This window comes from Capsicum annuum, chromosome 8, assembly GCF_002878395.1.
Source record: "Capsicum annuum cultivar UCD-10X-F1 chromosome 8, UCD10Xv1.1, whole genome shotgun sequence".
NCBI classification, from domain to species: domain Eukaryota; kingdom Viridiplantae; phylum Streptophyta; class Magnoliopsida; order Solanales; family Solanaceae; genus Capsicum; species Capsicum annuum.
The window spans coordinates 150,096,957-150,121,565 of NC_061118.1; the positions used below are offsets into that span (position 1 = coordinate 150,096,957).

Consider the following 24,609-nt stretch of genomic DNA (forward strand, 5'->3'; position numbering starts at 1 on the left):
TTGAGCATGACTTAAAGCAATCCCGTGTATGGAAGGTTGCTTAGAAGATTATATTGATGTTAAACCGAGAACCACAAGCCTTGAAGACTTAAGGACTCTCGGGTTTAGACCACCTTTATTGGTTCACGGTTTTGGTTCCCTTTACTAAGGGTATTTTGGTCACTTAACCTTAAGGGCATTTTGGCAATTCATATTGTATTCCAATACACCAAGGCTATCCTTGGTCATTAAGGATAGTGTAGTCTTTTTGTCTCCTTTTGTAATATACTATAAGTAGTACATTTTATGTCTTTTCTCTTTAGTTTTTGAATGATGAAAATATGAGACATTAAAAATCCTCTCTCTTGAGAGTAGACCACCTTAGTGTAGTTCTTAGTTAGGGCTTGAACTAGCCATTGTAGCTTAGGGCTTAGAAAAGCCAATATTGTTCTTTATTTGGAAACGGTGGATCTTGAGGTGAGTTGATTCCCTTGGCGGTCACCGTTAGACTTGGTTCTTGTTAACGTATTTTGCAGAGGTTTTAGAGTCTAATATACTTTTTAGTTGCAACATTATGTGTTCTCTTTGTGTCAAGTTACCTATCATTTTATTGTTTCAAGTTTGTGTTTGCTTCTTGTATCGTATTTTTTTCTTGTTGTTACAGGTTTAGGTGTGTTGTTGTGACTGTTTGCGGACTGTTTTGGTGTTGGAGATACCGTTTGGTATCACTGTCTTTCAATGAAGAACAAAAGAAGCAACAGTTGATGTATTACGTATTGTGAAAGTTGAAGTAGAAAAAGTGAGGTAGGAACCGTAGGGTTAATTTATTAGTAATAGTAGGTAGAGTTGGGCTTGGGTTTGTAGTGACAAGAAAATGACGACTGATAGTCAAATGCATGATGCTGGAACGACTATGTCGGCAACTAGTATTGCCACGATGAGCCGTACTAATGCTCCGTAAGCAATGGCACCAGTGGAGAAACCCGAAAGGTTCACGAGTATTGACTTCAAGAGATGGCAGCAAAAAATGTTCTTCTACCTTACAACTCTGTGTCTTCAAAGGTTCACGGTTAACGAAACTCCAAAGGTTCCCGAGGGAACCTCTTAAAAAAATGCTTTGTGATTGTAGAGGCTTGGAAACACTCAGATTTCCTTTGCAACAATTATATCTCGAGTGGTCTCCAAGATGACCTTTACAATGTGTATAGCGGAACCAAGACTGCAAAGGAGTTATGGGGAGCGCTAGAACGGAAGTACAAGACGGAGGATGTTGGAACTAAGAAGTTCTTTGTAGCAAGATTCCTGGAGTACAAAATGATAGACAACAAGTCTGTTGTTTTCCAAGTGAAGGAACTGCAAGTGATTATCCATGATCTCCTAGCGGAAGGTATGATTTTGACAAATACCATTGTTGAACAATTTAAAAATGTTCTTAGTATTCACATGAATTTTATTGTAGGTTTGATTGTGAATGAAACGTTTCAAGTAGTGGCAATAATAGAGAAGCTATCACTTATGTGGAAAGACTTCAAAATCTATTTGAAACACAAACGTAAGGAGAAGTCAGTCGAAGATCTGATTGTACGACTACGCATTGAAGAAGATAACAAGGCCGTGGAAAGAAGGTCAAGAGGCAATTCTGCAATGAGTGGAGCAAACATTACAGAAGATGACCAAAATAACTCTAAAAAGGGAAAGAAAGCTGGAAATGAAATCAATCAACCCAAGAAGAAATTCAAGGAAAAGTGCTTTAACTATGGCAAGATTGGCCACAAGTCTACGAATTGTCATGCCACGAAGAAAGTGAATAAGAAGGACCAAGAAAATTTGGCTGAGTCTAAGAAAGAAATGGATGATCTGTGTGCTATGCTTTTCGAATGCAACTTGGTGGGAAATTCTCGCAAATGGTGGATGAATTCTGGTGCCACCCACCATGTTTGTGCTATCAAGGAGTTGTTTTCGACGTTCGCTATGGCTCAAGTAGAAGAAAAAATCTACATGGAAAACTCCGCTACTACAAAAATGAAAGGAATATGAAAAGTGTGCTTGAAGATGACTTCTGGCAAAGTGTTGACACTTAATAACGTCTTGTATGTTCCTGAGTTACGAAAGAACTTGATTTCTATTTCACTTCTAAACAAGAACGGATTCAAATGTGTATTTGTTTCTGGAAAAATTGAACTTAGTAAAGGAGAAGTGTATGTCGAAAAAGGCTACCTCAATGAGGGCCTATTCAAAATGAATGTAATGAATGTTGAAATCAATAAAAGTTTAAATTCTTCCTACTTACTTGAGTCTCCCAATTTGTGGCATGAACGACTAGGCCATGTTAATTACAAAACATTACAAAAACTGATTAACTTAGAAGTTTTGCCAAATTTTGAATGCAATAAATCAAAGTGTCAAACTTGTGTGGAATCAAAATATTCTAAGCATCTGTATAAGTCCGTTGAAAGGAATTCCAATCCCTTAGAGTTAATCCACACTGACATTTGTGATATGAAGTCAACACCATCACGTGATGAGAAAAAGTATTTCATAACTTTCATTGATGATTGTACTAGATATTGTTATGTCAACTTGCTAAATAGTAAGGATAAAGCAATAGATGCATTTACACAATACAAAACTGAAGTTGAAAATTAGTTAGAGAAAAAGATCAAAACTATAAGAAGTGATAGAGGTGGAGAATATGAATCTCCCTTTGCCAAAATATGTGTAGAGAATGAAATTGTCCATCAAATAAAGACCCCGTATTCACCTTAAACTAATGAAATTGCGGAAAGGAAAAACCAAACTTTGAAGAAAATGATGAATGCCTTACTTATAAGTTCAGGTTTACCGCAAAACTTATGGGGGGAGGCTATCCTTACAACCAATTGAATAATCAATAGAGTTCCCCATAGTAAGACACAATCAATTCCTTATGAAAAATGGAAAGGAAGGAAACCTCACTTGAAATATTTCAAATTGTGGGGGTGTCTAGCGAAGGTCCAAATTACTATGCCTAAAAGAATTAAGATAAGACCTAAGACAGTGGACTGCGTGTTCATAGAATATGCTAAAAGTAGTTAAAAATGTTGGTTTTTGGTTCATAAATCTGAACATTCGAATATTAATGAAAATAAGGTAATTGAATCAGATAATGCTGAATTCTTTGAAAATTTTTATCCATATAAAACTAGACACAAACAGTCTAGCGGGGGGGGGGGGGGGGTGAAGGGACCCCGAAAAAAACAAAGGGAGAATGTTAATAATATTGAGAATCCAAGTTGAGTTACACGTCAAAAAACATCAACTTCATTTGTATCAGATTTTGTAACATTTCTCTTAGAAAAAGAGTCTCAAACTTTTAAAGAAGCGATGTCGTCGTCAGACTTATCCTTTTGGAAAGAGGCAGTCAATAGTTAGATTGATTCAATCTTAAGCAACCATATGTGGGAGTTTGTTGATCTTTCTCCAGGAAATAAACCTTTGGGTTCTAAATGGATCTTCAAAAGGAAAATGAAAGCGAATGGTACTATTGACAAATACAAGGCAAGACTTGTAGTAAAAGGCTTCAAACAGAAAGAAGACCTTGATTACTTTGATACATACTCGCCTGTAACAAGGATAACATCTATTCGAATGTTAATTGCCTTGACGGTGGTATATGGTTTTGAAATCCATCAAATGGGTGTGAAAACAACATTCCTAAATGGAGAATTGGTGGAAGAAATTTACATGGAACAACCTGAGGGTTTTGTGATTTCAGGAAAATAAAATAAGGTGTGTAAACTTGTTAAGTCACTTTATGGACTAAAATAAGCACCTATGCAATGGCATGCAAAGTTTGACCAAATCATGTTAGCAAACGGATTCAAAATTAATAAATGTGATAAATGTGTTTATATTAAAGACACTCCAAATCACCAAGTCATTGTGTGTTTATATGTGGATGATATATTGATCATCAGTAGAGACATTTCAGACATAAATGCAACAAAACGAATGCTCGAGAGCAAGTTCGATATGAATGACCTTGGAGTTGCGGATGTGATCTTAGGGATAAGAATCCATAGAACTCCACAAGGGTTGGCATTGTCACAGTCTCATTACATCGAAAAGGTACTTGAAAAATTCAAGTATATGGAATTCGGTATTGGCAAAACTACATTGGATGTGAGCTTTGCACTTTGAAAGAATGAAGGTGAAAGTGACTCACAATTGGAGTATGCAAGAGTATTGGGATGTTTAATATATATAATGAACTGTACACGACCAGACATAACATGCGTTATTAGTAAGTTGAGTCAGTACACAAGTAATCCTAATATAACTCATTGGATGGCAATGAAAAGAGTTTCGGGGTATCGTAAATACACTCAAGTCTACACTTTGCATTATAATAAATATCCTGCGGTACTTGAAGGATATAGTGATGCAAATTGAATCACCAAATCGAATGAAGTAAAATTCATGAGTGGATATGTATTTACTATCGGTGGAGGAGCGGTCTCTTGAAAATCATCCAAACAGACTTGTATTGCTCGCTCTATGATACAGAAACAGCCTACCAAGATTCCAAAATAGTCCACTTAACGTGAGAAGAACAAGCAACACAAAGGGATACAAGATGACAAACACAAAAATACACGGATTTGCAAAATAATGAAAGGATCGATAGTGAGACCAAGATTATTACAAGATTAAGAACCAAGTGTATTTCAACACTAACTCTAATGAATGTAATAATCAAAACCACACTCTTACGGTGACCGCCAAGGAAATCAACTCACCTCAAGATCCACCGTTTCTAAGCAAAGCTCAATATTGGCTTTTCCAAGCTCTATACTAAGGATGACTTTTCCAAGCCCTAACTAAGACTACACTAAGGTGGTCTACTCTCAATAGAGAGGATTTTCAAGTGTTTCATACATTCATCATTCAAAAACTAAAGAGAAAAGACCTAATAAGAGACTATATAGCCTAGCTTATTACATAGTATAATGGACCAAAATACCCTTAATGAAAGGGGAGGTCATAGGTTGTTTCTTTAACATGTGCAAACCCCAAAATACCCTTAATGAAGGGTTCTTCTTCAATGCTCCAAAATCATGGGGTCACACTTCAAAACTTGTAGTCTAAAATTGGCATCAAATGTAAGCCCCCACGCAATCTTCCACACACTGATTTGTGTAATGGCATGCTCAAAACGGGTCCTCCATGTATGTTCTTGTATCCTCGAGGTGACCAAGTCTTAAGCCTCTATGTGTTGGCCTCTAAAGATGTCATCAAAAGATAAGATGGTCATTTGTCCCGTATCACTCTATAATAGAATCTAAATTTATCGCATTAGATAAAGCCGGTGAAGAAGCAGAATGGCTCCAAAATTTCTTGGAAAATATTCCTTATTGGTCCAAACCAGTGACACCAGTATGTATACACCGTGATAGCCAAGTGGCGATAGGTAGGGCAGGGAGCATGATGTACAACGGTAAATCTTGTCACATAAGACGGAGACATAATACCGTTAGAGAACTTCTCTCTAGTGGAATTATTATTGTTGACTACGTAAAGTCAAAGGATAATGTGTCAGATTCACTTACAAAAGGCCAATCTAGAGAAGGAGTTGAGAGAACATCCAAGGGAATGGGTTTAACGCCTAAGACAAGTCAGCATGGCGGTAACTCTACCTAGCAGACTGGAGATCCCAAGAGCTAGGTTCAAGGAGATCAAACAAAGTTGTGTCTAACAGGTTCAACATTGTAAAAATACCAACCTATTCTCAAGATGTAGACAACGTTTAGTAAACAAGGGTAAGACTTAAGGTGAAAAGTTTTTTAATGATTATCTAAATTTGGCAGATTTGACTAAATAGTTTAATCTATAGGATTGAACGTTTAGAAATCACCTATGTGAGGGCGAAGTGGAAGCCGCTTCAAGGAGAATGTTAGTAAAGGTCTATTCTCTAAGATCTCATGAAATCGGGACGTGTTTATGGCTGAAAAAGAACAAAATCATGAGAACCATAAATGGTAAAAGATTGGTTGTGTGACATGTGTTGTCTAGGTGTACATTAAAACTCTAAGGTTCAAAGATATCAAATCTACCGATTGACCAAGTGCATCCGATCCATGTTCACTATGAAAAGTTCAAAGGGAAACCTACTTATCATGATGCAATCAATTTTTGCTTGATGATCACATATTTGTCCGTAAAGTTTTACAAAGAATAGTCATTCCCCATTCATGTAGGAGATTGTTGGGTTCAATTGGTATGAATGAAAAATGGAGGAACACAACCTTTTATGAAAAGACATATTATTTTGGAAAAGGAGTGACTGTTTAGATAGTTGTGTCTGTTCAGAAAAAGACACAATATTTCGAATGAACAGACATGACTCTTTCAAAGGATACACCTTTTCGGATGAACCATTGCTACCTTTCGAAAGGGGAACTTGATGGCTATATAAACCTGCATTTATCCATAGATTTTGGTATGAAAAATTTTCTGAAATATAAACTCTTCTTGTCTTCAAAACATTCCTTGTGATTAATCAAATTGTTGAGTGAGTTCGACGAATTCAATTATTTGAGGTACCACTATAGTTGGATTGAAAACCATTTTATTGTGGGAGGAAGATTCCAAAACCTCGGGTACAGTGAGGGAATTATTCCTTAAGGACATTTCGTGAAGTCGGGGGACTTAGCTTTACATTTCTGTTTCATCTTAATTTCTGAAAAAATAAAACACACTTCTTAGAAAGATCACATTGATCTTGTGTTGAGGGTATTGTTGTCCTTCATAGTGTTCCTGTTTTAAACTTGAACTAGTGTTGAAGTTATTGTGTCAAATTATAGATTCTTGTACCCGAAAAATGTTGAAAAACAACAGTAAGTTGTGGGATTACTGGTAACTGTTGATACCCGAAAGGACATAGCCTTCTTCATCTGCAATATCATGTCAATATTTTATAAGATGTAGCAAGAAGTGTTGGAGGAATATTGGTTGAAATTTTTTCTCAATAATTTATCAAGTAGATATAATTTATCAAGATTCAAATCTTTCTTTAATTAGTAGAAAGTCCAAACTTTTTTTTACCCTTTTTTGTTTTATTTTTGGATCGATTTTTTTTGTTTTGGGTCGGGTCGTGTTTCAAATTGAGCTGATGAAATTAAAGAAAGGATTTTACATGTGGACGATGATGTGGCATGTCCACGTGGTCCTTTTTACACGGGTGACATGCTTGGTGGAGTTCTGTTAGAGGGAGAGGTACTTTTGAGCTAAATATTTAACGGATGAATATTGTTGAGCCAAAAAACTAACGAGGGATATTTTTGATCCATTTCAAATAGTTTAGAAATACTTTGACCCTTTTTCATTTTTTAATTAAAGACTTGGGAGGGTCATATCTAGGTTATAAAGTAACTTATTAAACTAGGACGACGTGCAAGGCTAACGAAACATTAAGCATTAAATGCAGATATTCAAGCATTTTATCAAACTAGTTAAGAAGATTTCATAAACATTTAACCTAATTAAAAATTTCTACTTTTCTACTTGTTTAATTAATAATGCGAGGAGTTGCAAGCTGTTCTTTGAAGACCAGGGCCAATTTTTTTATAGTAATTTTTCTATTCATATTCAGTCTTTTCAGCTTTAATCAAACTTAGGTACCCCTAATACCCCGTATAAATATAGCTGCAATGGAATCACAAAGTCCCACACCTCAACTCTCTCAACACAAAAAGAAAAAAAAAAAGTCAATCACAAAAATAACAGGAAAATGGCAGATGTTGATCCATATGTAGCTCTCACAAAGGCTTTCTCAGGTCCTTTTTCATTTATTTTTTTTTCCTTAAAACATAGTTAAGTGATATGTATGTATTTTCAATTATCATAGGAAGTTGGTATTTACTTTTTTTTTTTTTTCTATTATAGGACTTGGTGTGGATGAGAAATTGTTCATCTCATTACTGGGGAAATGGGATCGCAATGAGAGGGAATCCTACAGATCACACACTACTGGTATATTCGTAGAAGATGAACGCCAATTCCAGAGATGGAATGATCACCATCTCCTCCAGCTTCGTCAGGAATTTTTGCGTCTTAAGGTGCCTTTTTATTTTAGTTGATCTCTGTAAAAATGATATTGTGTACGTTCTTATCATGACCAAAATGTTGTAGGATGCTGTAGTGGTGTATACAATGCATCCATGGGAAAGAGATGCTCGTTTGTTTAACGAGGCATTATTGAAAGGATCTCAACATCATATTCTCATCGAGACTGCTTGCACTCGATCTTCTCAACAACTTTTGGGCGCAAGACATGCCTATCATTCCCTTTTCGAACACTCTATTGAGGAAGATATAGCATTCCGTATCAAAACTCCTGAAAGAAAGCTTCTAGTTGCTCTTGTGAGTTCCCACCGTTATGAAGGGCCACGAGTTGACAGCAACCTTGCAAAAGCTGAGGCTATGGTGTTTGTGAATGCAATAAAAAATGCTGACACGATGGAGCAGCTGGTTGAAGATGAAGAGATTGTGAGGATACTCTCAACTAGAAGCAAGCTCCGTCTTAAGGCCATCTATGACCACTACAAGGAAATCACTGGCAACTTCTTGGACGAGGTAACAAAAAGAGAAAAGAGCGTAGTTTCTATGCGCTAACAGTTTAAGATGATCGATAATCTTGATTTATTTTTTTCTCCTTCAGGATCTTGATGGTGACTTGACCTTGAAACAAGTAGTTCAATGCCTTTGTGCACCTCAAGCATACTTCAGCAATGTAAATACCAATCACAATACTGATAATAATGTGTATTGTATATATATGGTCTTGTTTTTTTGGGTGTCTGTTTGTTTTTTCCTTTCTCAATTTCAATTTCCTGTTTCGTAGATTTTGATCTCGTCCTTAAGATTGGATGTGGAGGAATCTGCTAAAGACTCAGTGACCCGAATCATGGTTACGAAAGCAGACGACGAAGATATGAAGTTGATCAAAGAAGAATTCCAGAGCAAATATGGAACTCCTCTGGCTGCAAAGATTAAAGATGTTGCTAATGGAAGCTACAGGGATTTCTTGCTCACCATAATTTCAAAATCTGACTAATTGTTTGGCCAAGATTTTGGCATCTCTGAAATTCCATGTTCGTTTCCCCTTTGCTTTTCTTTTCAAGTCTTTCGCTCAAATTATGTACGATTTCAGTGTTTCCACTTCAAATGAGTAATTTCGACATCATACTTTTAGCTTCTTGATTCTACTTTTCATTGATTATACGCGTATGACTGAGACATTTGGTTGAAAAAAACATGGAGCTCTACTATATGAGTTTTGTAAACAACTGAAATACAGATTATATTCATATTAGTAGCTAAAGATTACAACTCAAAGAACCAAAACAATATTACTTAGTTACATCCGATTTTACTCCGACCATCACAAAAGTCACTATGATCGGATTTTACAATAATTACATTAGAAAAATAATGTGTCAACCTTAATAAGTTCTTAGTTTTAATTTAAGTGAATATATAATATATTACTCATATCTTGATCTTTTTTATATGTGCACAACCCAATTTTCTTTATGCATTATTTAATGAGAGAATACCAATTTCTTAATAGATTAGATTACCCAATAAAGACTATTTTCATTAAAAAAAAAATTGGTTGATATTTTTATGAAATAAAATTATACTTATATATTCTTAAAATCCTCTAAAGTTGAGACATATGTTGGTAAATTATTTTTTTTCTCTAATATTATGACATGTAGTTGATAAAAAAAAAAATTTCTCCCTCTAAAATTGTGACATGTAGTTGATAAAATTATTAAAATATATATTTTTTTTTAAATAATATCATATATGTATTTCTATTTTATGTGTTTTGAAGAATTTATCTTATTTATCACTCTTTTTCGATGCACCTTTTTGACAGATGAATGCAATATTATGAAATGCTTCATAAAAATATCAATCAAATTTTTTTTATGAAAATAGCCTTCATTAGGTAATCTAATCTTTTAAGAAATTGATATTCTTTCATTAAATACTTCATAAGGAAAATTGGATTGTGCACATATAAAAAAGATCAAGATATGAGTAATATATTATATATTCACTTAAATTAAAATTAAGAACTAATTAAGGTTCCACATTATTTTTCTGATGGAATTATTATAAAATCCGATCATAGTGACTTTTGTGATGATCAGAGTAAAGTTAAATGACCATGGATGAAATGAACGAAAGAAAAGTGACTTTTGCCTAATAGAAACAAAGTTAAGTGACCGTGGATGTAATGAATGAAAGAAAAGTGACTTTTACCTAATAGATACAAAGTTAAGTGACCATGTATGAAATTTACCTTCTCCTTTGCTATATTCAACTATTCAAGCATTTAATCGATACTCTCCTATTTGAATAACGAGTCAGTGAATGGCCTGCAGGAATTTGGCATTGAGCTAGGGGAGTTTTACTAAATATTGTACTCCTAAAAATTATTAGTATTAAGAAATATAGGATCATTGCATTGGCTCTAGGGTTTAGTTCAAGTGACAGAAGTTGAGGGATTTATTAATTATGTCACGAGCCCGGGGCCATATGAACTTAGTCGGATATTTAAGTGGAGAGGAGTATAGGTACAAGGTCGCTCACACTACTCAATACCATTATAAGTCCAACTTAAAGTCGGGGCAGAGCTACAATATTAGATACATGTTCAGATAACACCAGTCTATATGCATATTAAGAGATCCGTTAAAATGTGTATGAATTTTTAATTGTGAATACAATAACTAAAACGAACTATAGTTTCGGGAATCTTAGCAGCTCAGTTGGTTTGATACTTGAACTTTTATTAGATTCCCCACCTTGTAATCCCCTCGTCATTTCCCCTTGCCTACCCCTGTGTGATGAATTTCTTTCGATTGGCTAATTCAGAACCCATTAACGTTAATCTTGATTCCCCTATGCTTAAAGTTACCACACGATATGCAATTTGAACAACCAAACCTGCATAGGAAACTCAAGATGTTCAGTCCAAATCATCCTTTACGACATCTCGTCGGTCAGCCTGTGAGCATATATTTCTTCAGAATCACCGAGAAACTGAAACGAAATCCAAATCTTAAGCTAATCAAATGAGAAAAGGTACAGGAGTGGTTTCTATTTGAAAGACTGGTGAAGCTGAAGAAGGGAGAGCAATGTATCTAAAAGTTTGGCAGAGAAATAAGAAGTGAGGAGACTACCACATCGATAAACAACTGTACATTCAAAGGTTGTCAGAATATAAAAGTCCAACACAGGTAAACGATAGAACTCACGCAGCCACGCAGTGAGCACAAAGCGAACTATTCTTTCGCCTTTTACTAAAGAATACCGTGTGTGCGCTGCAATTAGTGGCATACGCCAATTTTTGAGGGGTTTCCTCTTTTGAGGAGGACCCCAACAACACTAGTTAGTATTATTCTATGTTTCTACTACTAAGCTTATATTTGCAATTTCTTGTAAGTAAAAAGATGCAATCTACTCAAGCAAGTGATAAACCACAAACTTAAATATAATTCACTCTCCAACAATTAGTTTTTGCACAACAAAGTCCACATGTTATTGTTCATAATAGCATCTTCAAAGCATACAAAGGAAAATCATGGAACTGAAACACTACAACACAATGTTCAGGTCCAGAGAGCTAGCTAGACCTTGGCCCCAAGCAGTGTCATCAGGAACTTCATGTAATCACCCGATGTGTCATCGATAACTGCATTATCAAGGCTAGTCTTGTTCGCGATGAAATACTCTCCCCTGACTTTCATCATATCAACTTCAGCTCGAGTAACAATCGCTCTAGTTAGGGAATCCTCATCAGTTCCAATCCCAACAATCGAGGCTCTGACAACCTGGACATTCCAACATACAAGAGAATACAAATAAAATGTACTTCACTAATAGTTATGAGACACAGTTACATCTAACAGATACTTTCAACACAAGATGCAACACCTGGTTTCATGTATCCAAGAATGCCCGTATAACATTAGTTTACACGAATTATACAACATTGACATTAAATATCTGTTTGAATTAATGAAATAATGCCTATCTACATAGTACTCTTCTTGATAAGTTGTAACCTACCCTACCTGTAATTAGGTAGGTGTATATGTTGTTAGCTTGGTCGAGTGCATATTTGGATCTATTTAGTAGTAACATTTAACCTGATACATTAAGATCTAAACATGAACCAGTTCTCTAGGACTCTTTGGTATGCCGAGCTAGTTTTAGGATGCACAAGTTTGGACCCTATTTGGCAGTTTAATAGGGGCAGAAGAATAAAAATAAAGAGATTTCACATCCTATGGTACAGATGATTATTTAAATCTAGTCTAACCGAACATTGATATGCAATTTGATAGCATTGACATATATAAATGAATATATGGTCAAGCTTTGAGAGTGAATGTATAGTCTCTTGGAAGTAGAATTTAATAGGAGCATAGCTTGCACACTAATGTAAGTAAAATAAGGTAGGGGTGTGCTGATTTTCTGACGGAAAATTTCATGGGAAAAAGGGCGTAAAAAACGAGAAAATACTTGAACCAAACTATAAAAAAACAAGAATATTTTTCTGCAAGTAATACCTCAGCAAAATGTTTCTCTGGCGAATCAATGCACCAGATAACCACCTTCAGTATAGATTCCAACAGACCCTTTCCACAGCTCTTAATGTCCTGTAAAAGAATCATAAAAGTAGATAGAATAAAATGCACATAAAAGAGAAAAATGAGCAAGAAGCACTATTAAGCAGGTTGTTCAGGCAACTTGTAAAAACCGTAACCTGGTCAATGGAGAATCCATAATTTTGCTTGTAGCACTCAAAAGTTGCTCTAAGCTGATACGCATTCCTGGTGCTGAGTATCAACAGAAAGTTATCTGAATCCAACTGTTTAGTCCTTATTGTTTCACGAAGGATCGCAGCTTCCTTATTTGCAATGGTAGGATCCACCAATTCCTTATCATATCTGTAGGACCTGATTAGACCAATAAGAATCTGTCGACATCCACACAACACATCATTTCAGTAACTTCTAGAAGTTAGTAACACAACTCAACATCGCAAGCAATCATCAGAAAGCATCTAAACTAATAATGGATCATCATCTAGGTAAGATGTCTCCAGTACTTGGCATGCACCCAACTAACAGTGGCCGTACATACCTTTTGAACAGGCATAGGGACATTTGCTGCGATATCTTCTTCAAGTGAACAGTTGAAAAGGCCATGATATGCTTGTCTCACCGCAACCAGATGATCAGGAGATGATGCACAAGCTATCTCTACCATCACTTGCAATTGGGTGATGGTCTTCTTTCTTGACTTCAAGGCTTCGTTAGCTAGTCGCGCATCTCTTTCAGAAGGCTCATATGTCCACAGGACGACTGCTTTCTGTCATGCAGGGAAAGCAAAATTAGCACTTGAAAACCTGGGAATTACCATGCTTAAATATAGACTAAAATTACATCTGCTGAAGAAGATATTATGGTCTGATAGGCATCCTAAAAGCACACCAGGAGGTAAGCTATGCCCCTCATAAATTTGCACGTTATGGTTTTTGACTAGCATTTAGAGAAACCTGTTTGCAGTAACAGGGCTAGAATCTTCATTTGGGGTTTAAGTAATCGGGAGATATGACCGCTTCTCAACATCAGATCCATAAGACAAGGGAATGTACTGCAAAGCTAGGAGAGAATGCTGCCCACCCCGGCACATCCACCCCTTGCTTGGAATTAGTTGATATTTGTGGACATCACTATTACCGCTTTCAAATGCATCATGATTATAACGAGAGGAGGAGGTCAAAGTATGGTCTATATAAGTGCTGCGTGTACATAATTAAACGGTCCAAAAAGTATGACAAACTAATTTTATCTCGAGCTCTGAATCTGGCCAGCAGTGATGACACTACAAAGCAATTTAAAATTTCCTGACAAACTAAGAATCTCGCAGTCTCCCCATATATTGCTGAGCATCAACACAGTAGAAATAATTTTAAGAAAAAGAAGGACAGAGATATTATTAGTATGAAAATAGCAATATATGAGACTACACGTTTTAGTAAAGTGGCAACAAGTTTAAATAGACAGTCTTACAATCTAAAGTTGCTAAGAGGCAATTCATGTTTACTAGCACCAGATTTAAGGCCTAAGATCAATATTCATGACTTGTGAATAATTGATCTTCATTCTGTTAAAATTATGACCAAACATTTTACCACTTTAATTCTTGAAAGAGAAAACTATTCCAATTTAGAAGTAATTTTCACGACATTCTGAACTCAACCTCAAAACAGTAAAGCTAAATATTGAAACTGAACTACAGAGATTTATGTTCTATTCATCTAAAGCTATCAAATCGTGAGTCAATTACGCAAATGAACAAAATGATCAGGTCTAGATAAAGCAAGAGAAGAGATTATACCCTGAAATCACCAGACAATTCAGAAAAGATGTCATCGACTAGGGACCTGTTGTAAAGTTGCTGATAGGTTTCCCTGATCTTCTTCCTCTGGCTCGCATTTCTGTGTCCCAACACCGATATCACTGACTTCTCATTAGTTCCCAGTCCTACACACAAAACACACTTAATCAATCTCTGTCTTTAAACATCGAACAAATAAAATAAAACAAATTACAAACACTCATTCAGATACCTTTGAAGGATTTCATGAGAGTTTGAGAGTCTTCAGTTGGAGAAGGGACAACATCTGGTATTCTCAATGTACCCATTTTCCTCTTCCTCACCTGTAACTTCTTCTTGTTCAAGACAGCCAAAAGTTGGCAAGTTTTGATTTCTGTTTTTCCAAACACTTTCAGTTACTTCCTTTTCCCTCTCTCGGAGAAGAGAAGGGGCAAAAAAGAAATTAAAGAAAAAGCTTTTGTAGCTGTCAGTTACCAGTTACCCTTAATGCCCTTATCTTTTGTTTGGACCATAATGCCCTTACGTTGTATTTTCGTTTCTTCTAATTCCTTGCTCTTCGTTGTACGTGTGGCCCCTTTTTCTCTAGATGAAATCAAACAACTATTATGTATTTTAGTACTTCGACTGGTTCATCACATGAATTCTTATTTTATTGGTGAGATTTGTCTTTCTTTTTTTTGTTTTCAATTTGATAAATAATATGGAATGTCATTTTTAAAATTGTTATAGCCACATTTTTTGGACATGGACAATCAATTCGAAATCAGAGTATTATCATTTATACATAGTATTTTCATTTAAATTCCAATTCTTCTATATTTCAATGGCTACATATTTTTTAATAGAACTAAGATTCAAATTATAGACTTCGAAAACTAGTAATCTCAACTTCTGCCGAATATACTATTCTGGCTCATTTTATCTAAATATCTAATTCAATATGTCTATTTAGCGATTGTGATTATTGGCAAGAACGAATTGTTAGAAATATTTTGGCCAAATTATTTTGAGTGAAGTTCATCAACTTTCTATTTATTACTAGTCAGTTAAGAGTGGACAAAATAATAATATATTTTAAGGTGAATTAAAGAGTGTAATTAAACAAACTTGAATTAAAATGTCAAAATGAAAAATTGAGATCAAATTGGAGGAGTGTCTATGCATTTGGCCTAATATTTTCCCTTTTATCTTCAAAAGAAGTCAAGCCATATAAGCATAAACAAATTACCTTTTATTCAAGCATTCTTCACGTGTGAATATTTAGCTCAAAAATAAGGTTGGTACATGTGAACGATTTGAATTTTACACTTGAAAAGAATAAAACAAAAATAAATTATCGTTTATATGAAAATAATTCAGAAAAAAATATTGAAATTGATTATATTCTCTATGACACCTTCTATCTTTGTGCCAGATATTACTTAAATAAAATGATCTAAACAATACACGTTAGGGTATTTGGATGAGATTTTTTTAAGTGACTTAAAAGTCAAAAGTAGATAGCAACCTAACAATAAAAATCAAAACAGTTAAAAGTAAAAATACTTAAAAATAAGTTAATTTAAATATTATAATAATATTATCGATCAGATCAAATCTAGAACTTAGATGTAAAGATATATTATAGAGAAAAATAGTACATCATCTGACCCAACACGTTCCTTTTTGGTTGAATTGAAGATAATATAATATTAACGAGTAACATGCATTGATGTTGCGCCACGATAGGGATTTGCTCTTAGTATGATATAGATTTAATGATAAATAAAATATATAGAAAATAATTTTGTTAATATGAACACAACCTGCTTAACAACACATTGAGTATTGACTTACCCAATTCTATTATTACTCCCTCTGTTCAATTTTAATTGTGACGTGCGTTAATCTTCAAAGCTAAATTTAATTAGATTAATTTAATATTTAAATTTTAAAACTTTGATGTTAAAAAGTTATAAGTTACAATCTTTTTCATATATTAATATAAGTGATATTTATTTTAGATGAATGGGATATAGTTTGATTCATTATAGGAAGTTCACTCGACCAGTGACGAGTTCAGGAATTTATTTTAGGGGTTCGAAAAAATAAAAATATAAATGTGTGAATATGTCAACAAAATATAAGCAAAACATATTTTAAAAAAAGAAGCCTTCGTTGGTAGTGGGAATCAAACCCAAGACTGAGAGTTGAAGGAGCAACTCAAGAAGTGGACATAGAACCATTAGGCTATCCAACAACCTTATTTTTAGGTTGTTCAAAATTAACAGACACATAAATATAGATTCTCTACGTTATATATACAACGTAATTTTTTGCCGAAGGGATTCGGGTGAACCCCTGAATACCACGTGGGTCCGCCCCTATACTCGACCCTTCAAAGAGAAAATAATTACTAGTTCATAAATAAAGTGCAAACAATAAATCTTTATTTATTTATTGTGTAAACAAAAAAATATAAGTTACTATATAGAAATGAAAACCTAGCTTAATTAGGTATTGGTTGTATCTCTTTCACACATGGTATTGTGAACCACGAAAGATATGCCAAATCTGATATTATTTTCACCTCTTTTATTATCTTTATTTAATGAATTTTTCACAATTTTTTAGTTGATCAAATGCCTAGACGTGCCCATTACTTGTTGCTCAGATAAGTAGTTAATAATGTTTTTGATAATTACAACTCTTGATGTGAATTCATAGTTGTATTATTTTATTAGAGATGGAACAGCATGTGTCACTTAACAATTACCGCAATAAAGTCTACACAAATTAAGTAACAAGGGTTCACACTGATCTCAATAGAGACAAAAAGATAATATTATCTAATTATTCCTGATGGTGTGCCTAGCAGGCATGTGGTTAATTTTCATTTTTAAAAGTAAATAGTCTACTCATTGATAACGATAGACATAGTATGGAGGAGAATAAATATGATGGAGAATATAATATTTCTTTTAGCAATAAACTAGCAAGTCTTGGCCTCAATTATTTGCATGGGCTCTATATTTTAATTTAATTAGACGTAAAAAGTATTGTTTACACCTTAAACTATACAAGAAAAGTCAAAGTCATACCTAAATTATTATAGTGACCTATTACACACCTAAATTATAAAAAAGTAGAACTATTACCTCCTTAGAAGGTGACGTGACAGAGAAAGTGTATTCACCTTTCTTAAGGTGCGTGAGAGGAATAACCAAAATCTTAAAATGACATAATTGCACAGATGTCACTATTTCATTAGTCATTATATCATTAATTACTCCTAAGATTCTTCTTAATATATACAATTAAATTAATTATTTTTTCAATTAAAAAAATGTTAATTAAATTAAATTTTTTATTTATTTTATATGTGGGTCCCATCTTCTTCAAAATTTTTGCTCTTTTTCTGTTGGGTTCTTCTTCAACGAAGTAATCTTTTCCAAAATCTCCATGAAAGCATCTCTAATCTTTTGCCTTAAAACTTTTAAAGAGGATCTTTAACGAAGAAATTGAAAATAGTGAAAAATATGAAGGCTTCCGTTGAAAAGTTCATTATTTTTTTCGATAAAGTCCATAATTTTTGGTTCAAACACAATGAAAAATTCAGTCGGAGAAGAACAACGAAAAAAATTATTGAGGAAGATAAAGGACTTCGACAAAAAATCTCATGATATTTATATATAAAATTTATCAAAAATACATCAGAGAAGACGATTACTTTCTCTCCGTCTTCTCCATTCTCGTCGGAGCATTACCATGACCATCATAATGCCATTTCAATCCCAAGCAATCAATAATATACGTAATTATTTTATACATAAAGAATACTAATAAAATGTTTGATTTTAATCTTGAGTTATTAAAATTTTTGAAGAATTTTAGCATTTTACCCATTTGCTTCACCGGCAACAATGATGTTATCACCGCCTATCGAAATTTTACTGCAACCTCTATCCTCAAAATACGACTTCCTATTGTTTGTTTCTCCCTTTGAATTTTTCTTTTTTTTCCTTCAATTTATCAATCAAGGATGAAGAAGGAAGAAGAAGAGACTTGAAAGAAGAAGAATCCAAAAGATTTATTTTTTTTGTTTCAAGCACAGTAACTGAGATTTTTCTTCTTTGGTTGTCCTGTCGTAACATCACCTTCAACGTCCACCATGGCTTGGAGAATGAATTGGCTACGAAGATACTGCGGAAGTAAGTGCGGCTAGTGTTATGACGAAGAGGATGAAAAAAATGAGCCAAAAGAAATGAGAAAGTATTTTGGATAAAAAGTAATATTAAGGAAACAGTTTAAATTAAAAAGAAAAAGGAAAAAGTGGGAAAAATAATAAATTTATTATTTCTTTCGTATTATGCTGACGTGGTATTGATGTGACAGGCGCGTGTGAAACACCGCACCACATGCAAGTGTATAATGCTTTACAGGGTGTAAAAAGTATCATTTTTATATAGTTTAGGTGTGTAATAAGTCACTAATATAGTTTAAGTGTGACTTCGACTTTTCTTGTATAATTTGGGGTGAAAACGATGTCTTTTCCCTTAGATATAGATACATATTTGCTTTTATGATTCTGGTGCAACTACTTTTGTTGTTTCTTTGTTCTTGGAGGGGTGGGACACAATACGTTTAAAGACTTTTAACTCGACTATAAATCAATACTTTGGAAGAACTATGAGGGTAGGTATGAGATGAAAATGATTTTTTTCGTTTTTAATTAAGATTTGAGTTTGAATATATTGAGAATTAAAAAAATTAGTAGGAAGCATTTTTCTTTTACTGAATTTTACACTTCATGTATCGAATTAATTAGAGCAAAAGACGTATATCAAACACCAAATAGATAATTAAAAAAGCATTGGATGACAAGTCATCTTCTTGTTTTTTTTTTTTTTTGGAGAAGGCTCGTATTTGGAGTATTGTATTATTATAAGAAGGTACCAGACCAAAACATAAAGAAAAGTTCTTTTTAGTGATGGCTAGACCAACAATAGTATATGGGATGAGTGTTATTCAGTCAAGAACAATTATGTTTAAAAGAAGATGAATATTGCGAACATGAGGATGTTTAAATCGAGGTGTGGACATATTAAGTCGGAGAGATAGGATTAATAATTAGGATATTCATGACAAGGTGGGAGTGACTTCAGTGGAGGACAAGATGAGGAAGTTTGAGATAATTTGGACATGTGAAGAGGAGATGCATGGATGTCCCATGTAGAGGAATGAGAGGTTGACTATGGATGGTCAGGAGATGTAAAGGTAGACCGATGAAAAGCATTGGGGAGAGGTTAGGTGATTAGGCAGGACATGATACAATTTCAGCTTACCAAGGACACCTTTAGATATATAGCAGGATGTGGAGGACACAGAATCGGGATATATACTCGTCTTGTTATCCGTTTATATTAGTGTTATTTTCCACAATACGGGTACGTAGAATCTGTATCACAGAACAACAACTTCAACTTGAGTTCAAGTATGAACAAGAACATAATGAAGTATTAAACACCCTCAACACAAAATCAAAAAAGACCTTTCCAAGAGGTGTATTTATTTTTCAGAAAATAAAGATGAAACAGAAAAGATTAAGGCCAAATCGTCCGAATTCACGGACTTTCCTTAAGGAATAATTTCTCTCATTGTACCCGAGGTTATGGAATCTTTCTCCCAGGATAAAATGGCCTTCAATCTAACTATAGCGGTACGTCAAATAGGCGGATTCTTTGAACACACTCACGGTTTGAATGATCACACTTAGAGTATTTTTAAGACAAAAAGAATGCTTTGTAATCTGAAAATTTCTATGTTTTCTATCTCTTAACCTGTGGATGAAAACCAGGTTATTTATAGCCAAGAGATGCCTCTTCTGAAAAGAGACAAAGGTTCATCTAAAAGGTGTTACCTTTTCTGAAAATTCATGTCCATTCGGCCAAACAGTGTTACTGTTCCTGAATAGGCATGTCATTTCGTGAATAAGTGTGTCAGTTCAATGAAGTGTTGCAGCAGTTCGTGAATCAGTGCAACTGTTCACGTAAACAGTGCTACTGTTCACTCAAAATAGTGCTACTGTTCATGCAAAACAATGCTACTGGTCACGTAACAATGCTACTGTTCACGCAAAACAGTGCTACTGTTCACGTAACAGTGTGCTACTATTCACGCAAACATTACTGTTACTGCATGCAAAAATTATTAAATGGAGGATTACTGTTCATAAATTCGGATCTCAAATAAATTTTGTTAAAAAAGATAGATCTCATTGATTGATCATTTTCCAAATCCAAATCCAAATCCAAAGCCGAGCCGAGTGAGCGACGATGACGACTGCGCGAGGCATCATCTATTTCTTGCCTCACTTTCCATGTGGAATAAGTGTTTCTCATTATAAACACTCTCAAGTTCTCTTCTTCCACCAATATGGGAGAAAGAATAAATTTGCCAAAATTGAGTCCACTTTCCGATTTGGGTGTCTCTTTTTCCTCCACCATTTCTTCTCCATTTCTGATTCACACTTCTATGAACCCAACAATCCCCCACATGAATGGGGAATGACTATTTTTCATAAAAAGTTTGACGGACAAGTATGTGATCATCAAGCAAAAACTGATTGCATCTGGATAAGTGGGTTTCCCTTTGAACTTTCCGTAGTGAACATGCATCAGGTGCACTCGGTCAATCGATAGATTTGATATCTTTGAACCGTCGAGCTTTAATGTACACCTAGAAAACACGTCACACAACCAGCCTTTTACCATTTATGGTTCTTACGGTTTTGTTCTTTTCAGCCATGAACACGTCTCGATTTTCATGAGAGCCTAGAGAATAGGCTTTTACTAACATTCTCTTTGAAACGACTTTCATTTCGCCCACAAATACGCGATTTCTAAACATTCAATCCTATAGATTAAACTATTTGGTCAAATCTGCCAAATTTAGATAATCATTAAAAGACTTTTCACCTTAAGTCTTATCCTTGTTTACTATACATTGTCTACATCATGAGAATGGGTTGGATAATTGACAATGCTGAACCTGTCAGACACAACTTTTTTTTATCTCCTTAAACCTAGATCTTGGGATCTCCAGTCTGCTAGGTAGAGTTACCTCCATGCTGACTCGTCCTAGGCCTTAAACCCATTCCCTTGAATGTCTTTTCTACTCCTTCTCTAGATAGGCCTTTTGTAAGTGGATCCGACACATTATCCTTTGACTTTACATAGTCTACAGTGATAATTCAACTAGAGAGAAGTTCTCTTACGGTATTATGTCTTCGTATTATATGACGAGATTTACCGTTATACATCATGCTCCCTGCCCTACCTATTGCCGCTTGACTATCACAGTGTATATATACTAGTGCCACTGGCTTGGGCTTTATATAAAGCGATAAATTCAGATTCTATTGTAGAGAGAGCAATACAGGTCTGTTTGGATGATTTCCAAGAAACTGCTCCTCTACCGATAGTAAATATATCTCCACTTGTGGATTTTACTTTGTTCGATCCGGTGATCCAATTTGCATCACTATATCCTTCAAGTATCGCAGAATATTTATTATAATGCAGAACATAATTTTAAGTGTATTTAAGATACCCCAAAACTCTTTTTATTGCCATCCAGTGAGTTTTGTTGGGCTTACTCGTGTACCGACTTAATTTACTGATAGCGCATGCTATGTATGGTCGTGTACAGTTTATTATATACATTAAACACCCCAATACTCTTGCGTACTCCAATTGCGAGTCACTTTCACCTTCATTCTTTCGAAGTGCAAAGCTCGCATCCAATGGAGTCTTAGAAATACCGAATTCCATATACTTGAACTTGTCAAGTACCTTTTCGATATAATAAGACTATGACAATGCCAACCCTTGTGGAGTTTGATGGATTCTTATACCTAAGATCACATCTGCAACTCCAAGGTCCTTCATATTAAACTTGCTCTCGAGCATTCATTTTATTGCATTTATGTCAGAAATGTCTCTACTGATGATCAACATATCATCCACATATAAACATATAATGACTTGGTGATTTGGAGTGTCTTTAATATAAACACATTTATCACATTCATTTATTTTGAATCCGTTTGCCAACATGGTTTGGTCAAACTTCGCATGCCATTATTTTGGTGCTTGCTTTAGTCCATATAGTGACTTGATAAGTTTTCACACCTTTTTTTCCTTTCCTTGAACCACAAAACCCTCAGGTTGTTTCATGTAAATTTCTTCCTCCAAATCTGCATTTAGGAATGCGGTTTTCACATCCATTTGATGGATTTAAAGATCATATACAGCAGCCAAGGCAATTAACATTCGAATCGAGGTTATCCTTGTTACTGGCGAGTATGTATCAAAGTAATCAAGGTCTTTCTTCTGTTTGAAGCCTTTTACTACAAGTCTTGCCTTGTATTTGTCAATAGTACCATCCGTCTTCATTTTCCTTTTGAAGATCCATTTAGAACCTAAAGGTTTATTTCCGAAAGGAAGGTCAACCAATTCCCATGTATGGTTGCTTAAGATTGAATCTATCTCACTGTTAACTGCCTCTTTCCAAAAGGATAAGTCTGACGACGACATCGCTTCTTTAAATGTTTGAGGTTCATTTTCTAAGAGAAATATTACAAAATCCGACCCAAATAAAGTTGACGTTCTTTGACGTGTACTACGTCTTGGATTTTCTTCATTATGTACATTCTCACTTGGTTCATCTCGAGGTCATTTAGATCCTCCACTAGACTGTTCATGTCTAATTTTATACGGGTAAATATTTTCAAAGAATTCAGCATTATCTGATCCAACTACCATATTTTTATTTATATCTGGATGTTCGAATTTATGAACCAAAAATCGACATGATTTACTGCTTTTAGCATATCCTATGAACACGCAGTCCACCGTTTTAGGCCCTATCTTAACCTTTTTAGGTATAAGAACTCGAACCTTCGCTAGACACCCCCACACTTTGAAATATTTCAAGTTAGGTTTCCTTTCTTTCTATTTTTCATAAGGAATTGATTGTGTCTTACTATGGAGAACTCTATTGAGTATACGATTGGTTGTAAGGATAGCCTCCCCCCATAAGTTTTGCGGTAAACCAGAACTTATAAGTAAGGCATTCATCATTTCTTTCAAAGTTCAATTTTTTCTTTCCGCAATTCCATTAGATTGAGGTGAATATGGGGTCGTAGTTTGATAGATTATTCCATTCTCTACACATATTTGCGTAAAGGGAGATTCATATTCTCCGCCCCTATCACTTCTTAGTATTTTGATCTTTTTGTCTAACTGATTTTGAACTTCAGTTTTGTATTGCCTAAACGCATTTATTGCTTCATCCTTACTATTTAGCAAGTAGACATAACAATATCTAGTGCAATCGTCAATAAAAGTTATGAAATACTTTTTCCCACCACGAGATGGTGTTGACTTCATATCACAAATGTCAGTGTGTATTAAGTCTAAGGGATTGGAATTCCTTTCAACGGACTTATAAGGATGCCTTGCATACTTTGATTCCACACAAGTTTGACACTTTAATTTATTGCACTCAAAGTTTGACAAAACTTCTAAGTTAATCAGTTTTCGTAACGTTTTATAATTAACATGCCCTAAACGTTCATGCCATAAATCATAAGACTCAAGCAAATAAGAAGAATTCAAACTTTTATTTATTTCAACAGTCATTACATTCATCTTATAAAGGCCCTCCGTGAGATAGCCTTTTCCTACATACATTTCTCCTTTGCTAACTACAAATTTTTCAGAAACGGTTACACATTTGAATCCGTTCTTATCTAGGAGTGAAACAGAAATTAAGTTCCTTCGTAACTCCAGAACATATAGCATATTGTTCAGCGTCAAGACCTTGCCGGAAGTCATCTTTAGGAAAATTTTTCCTGTTCCATCCACCTTAGCAGTAGCGGAGTTGGCCATGTAAAGCATTTCTTCTGCTTGAGCCAGAGCAAATGACGAGGACAACTCTTTGTTTGCGTAAACATGGCTTGTGGCACCAGAATCCATCCACCATTCGCGTGGATTCCCCACGAAGTTGCATTCCGTGAACATAGCACACAAATCATCATATTCTTTGTTGGACTTAATCATGTTCGCTTGGTCCTTTTTCTTGCCTTTCTTCGGGGCTCGACAATCTGTGGACTTGTGGCCA

At 34.8% G+C, this 24,609-nt stretch overlaps 2 protein-coding genes and 1 non-coding gene across 3 annotated transcripts; 2 read left to right on the forward strand and 1 right to left on the reverse strand.

Moving 5' to 3' along the window:
- The first annotated feature begins 7,675 nt into the window (after nucleotides 1-7,675).
- Nucleotides 7,676-9,235, forward strand: LOC107839440 (annexin D4). Its single transcript, XM_016682925.2, has 5 exons — nucleotides 7,676-7,793; nucleotides 7,903-8,075; nucleotides 8,149-8,592; nucleotides 8,678-8,749; nucleotides 8,861-9,235. Exons 1-5 carry the CDS (start codon nucleotides 7,748-7,750, stop codon nucleotides 9,071-9,073), a joined length of 948 nt encoding a protein of 315 aa, XP_016538411.2. The 5' UTR covers nucleotides 7,676-7,747; the 3' UTR covers nucleotides 9,074-9,235.
- Nucleotides 9,236-11,293: 2,058 nt separating this feature from the next.
- On the forward strand, nucleotides 11,294-11,412 carry LOC124886921. Its single transcript, XR_007044320.1, has one exon. It is a non-coding gene; the product is annotated as a U5 spliceosomal RNA (small nuclear RNA).
- Nucleotides 11,413-11,506: 94 nt separating this feature from the next.
- LOC107839441 (annexin D3) lies at nucleotides 11,507-14,972 on the reverse strand. Its single transcript, XM_016682926.2, has 6 exons — nucleotides 14,678-14,972; nucleotides 14,446-14,591; nucleotides 13,186-13,413; nucleotides 12,806-13,018; nucleotides 12,609-12,698; nucleotides 11,507-11,867 (listed from the first exon to the last, which is right to left on the reverse strand). Exons 1-6 carry the CDS (start codon nucleotides 14,751-14,753, stop codon nucleotides 11,664-11,666), a joined length of 957 nt encoding a protein of 318 aa, XP_016538412.1. The 5' UTR covers nucleotides 14,754-14,972; the 3' UTR covers nucleotides 11,507-11,663.
- Between the last annotated feature and the right edge of the window lie 9,637 nt (nucleotides 14,973-24,609).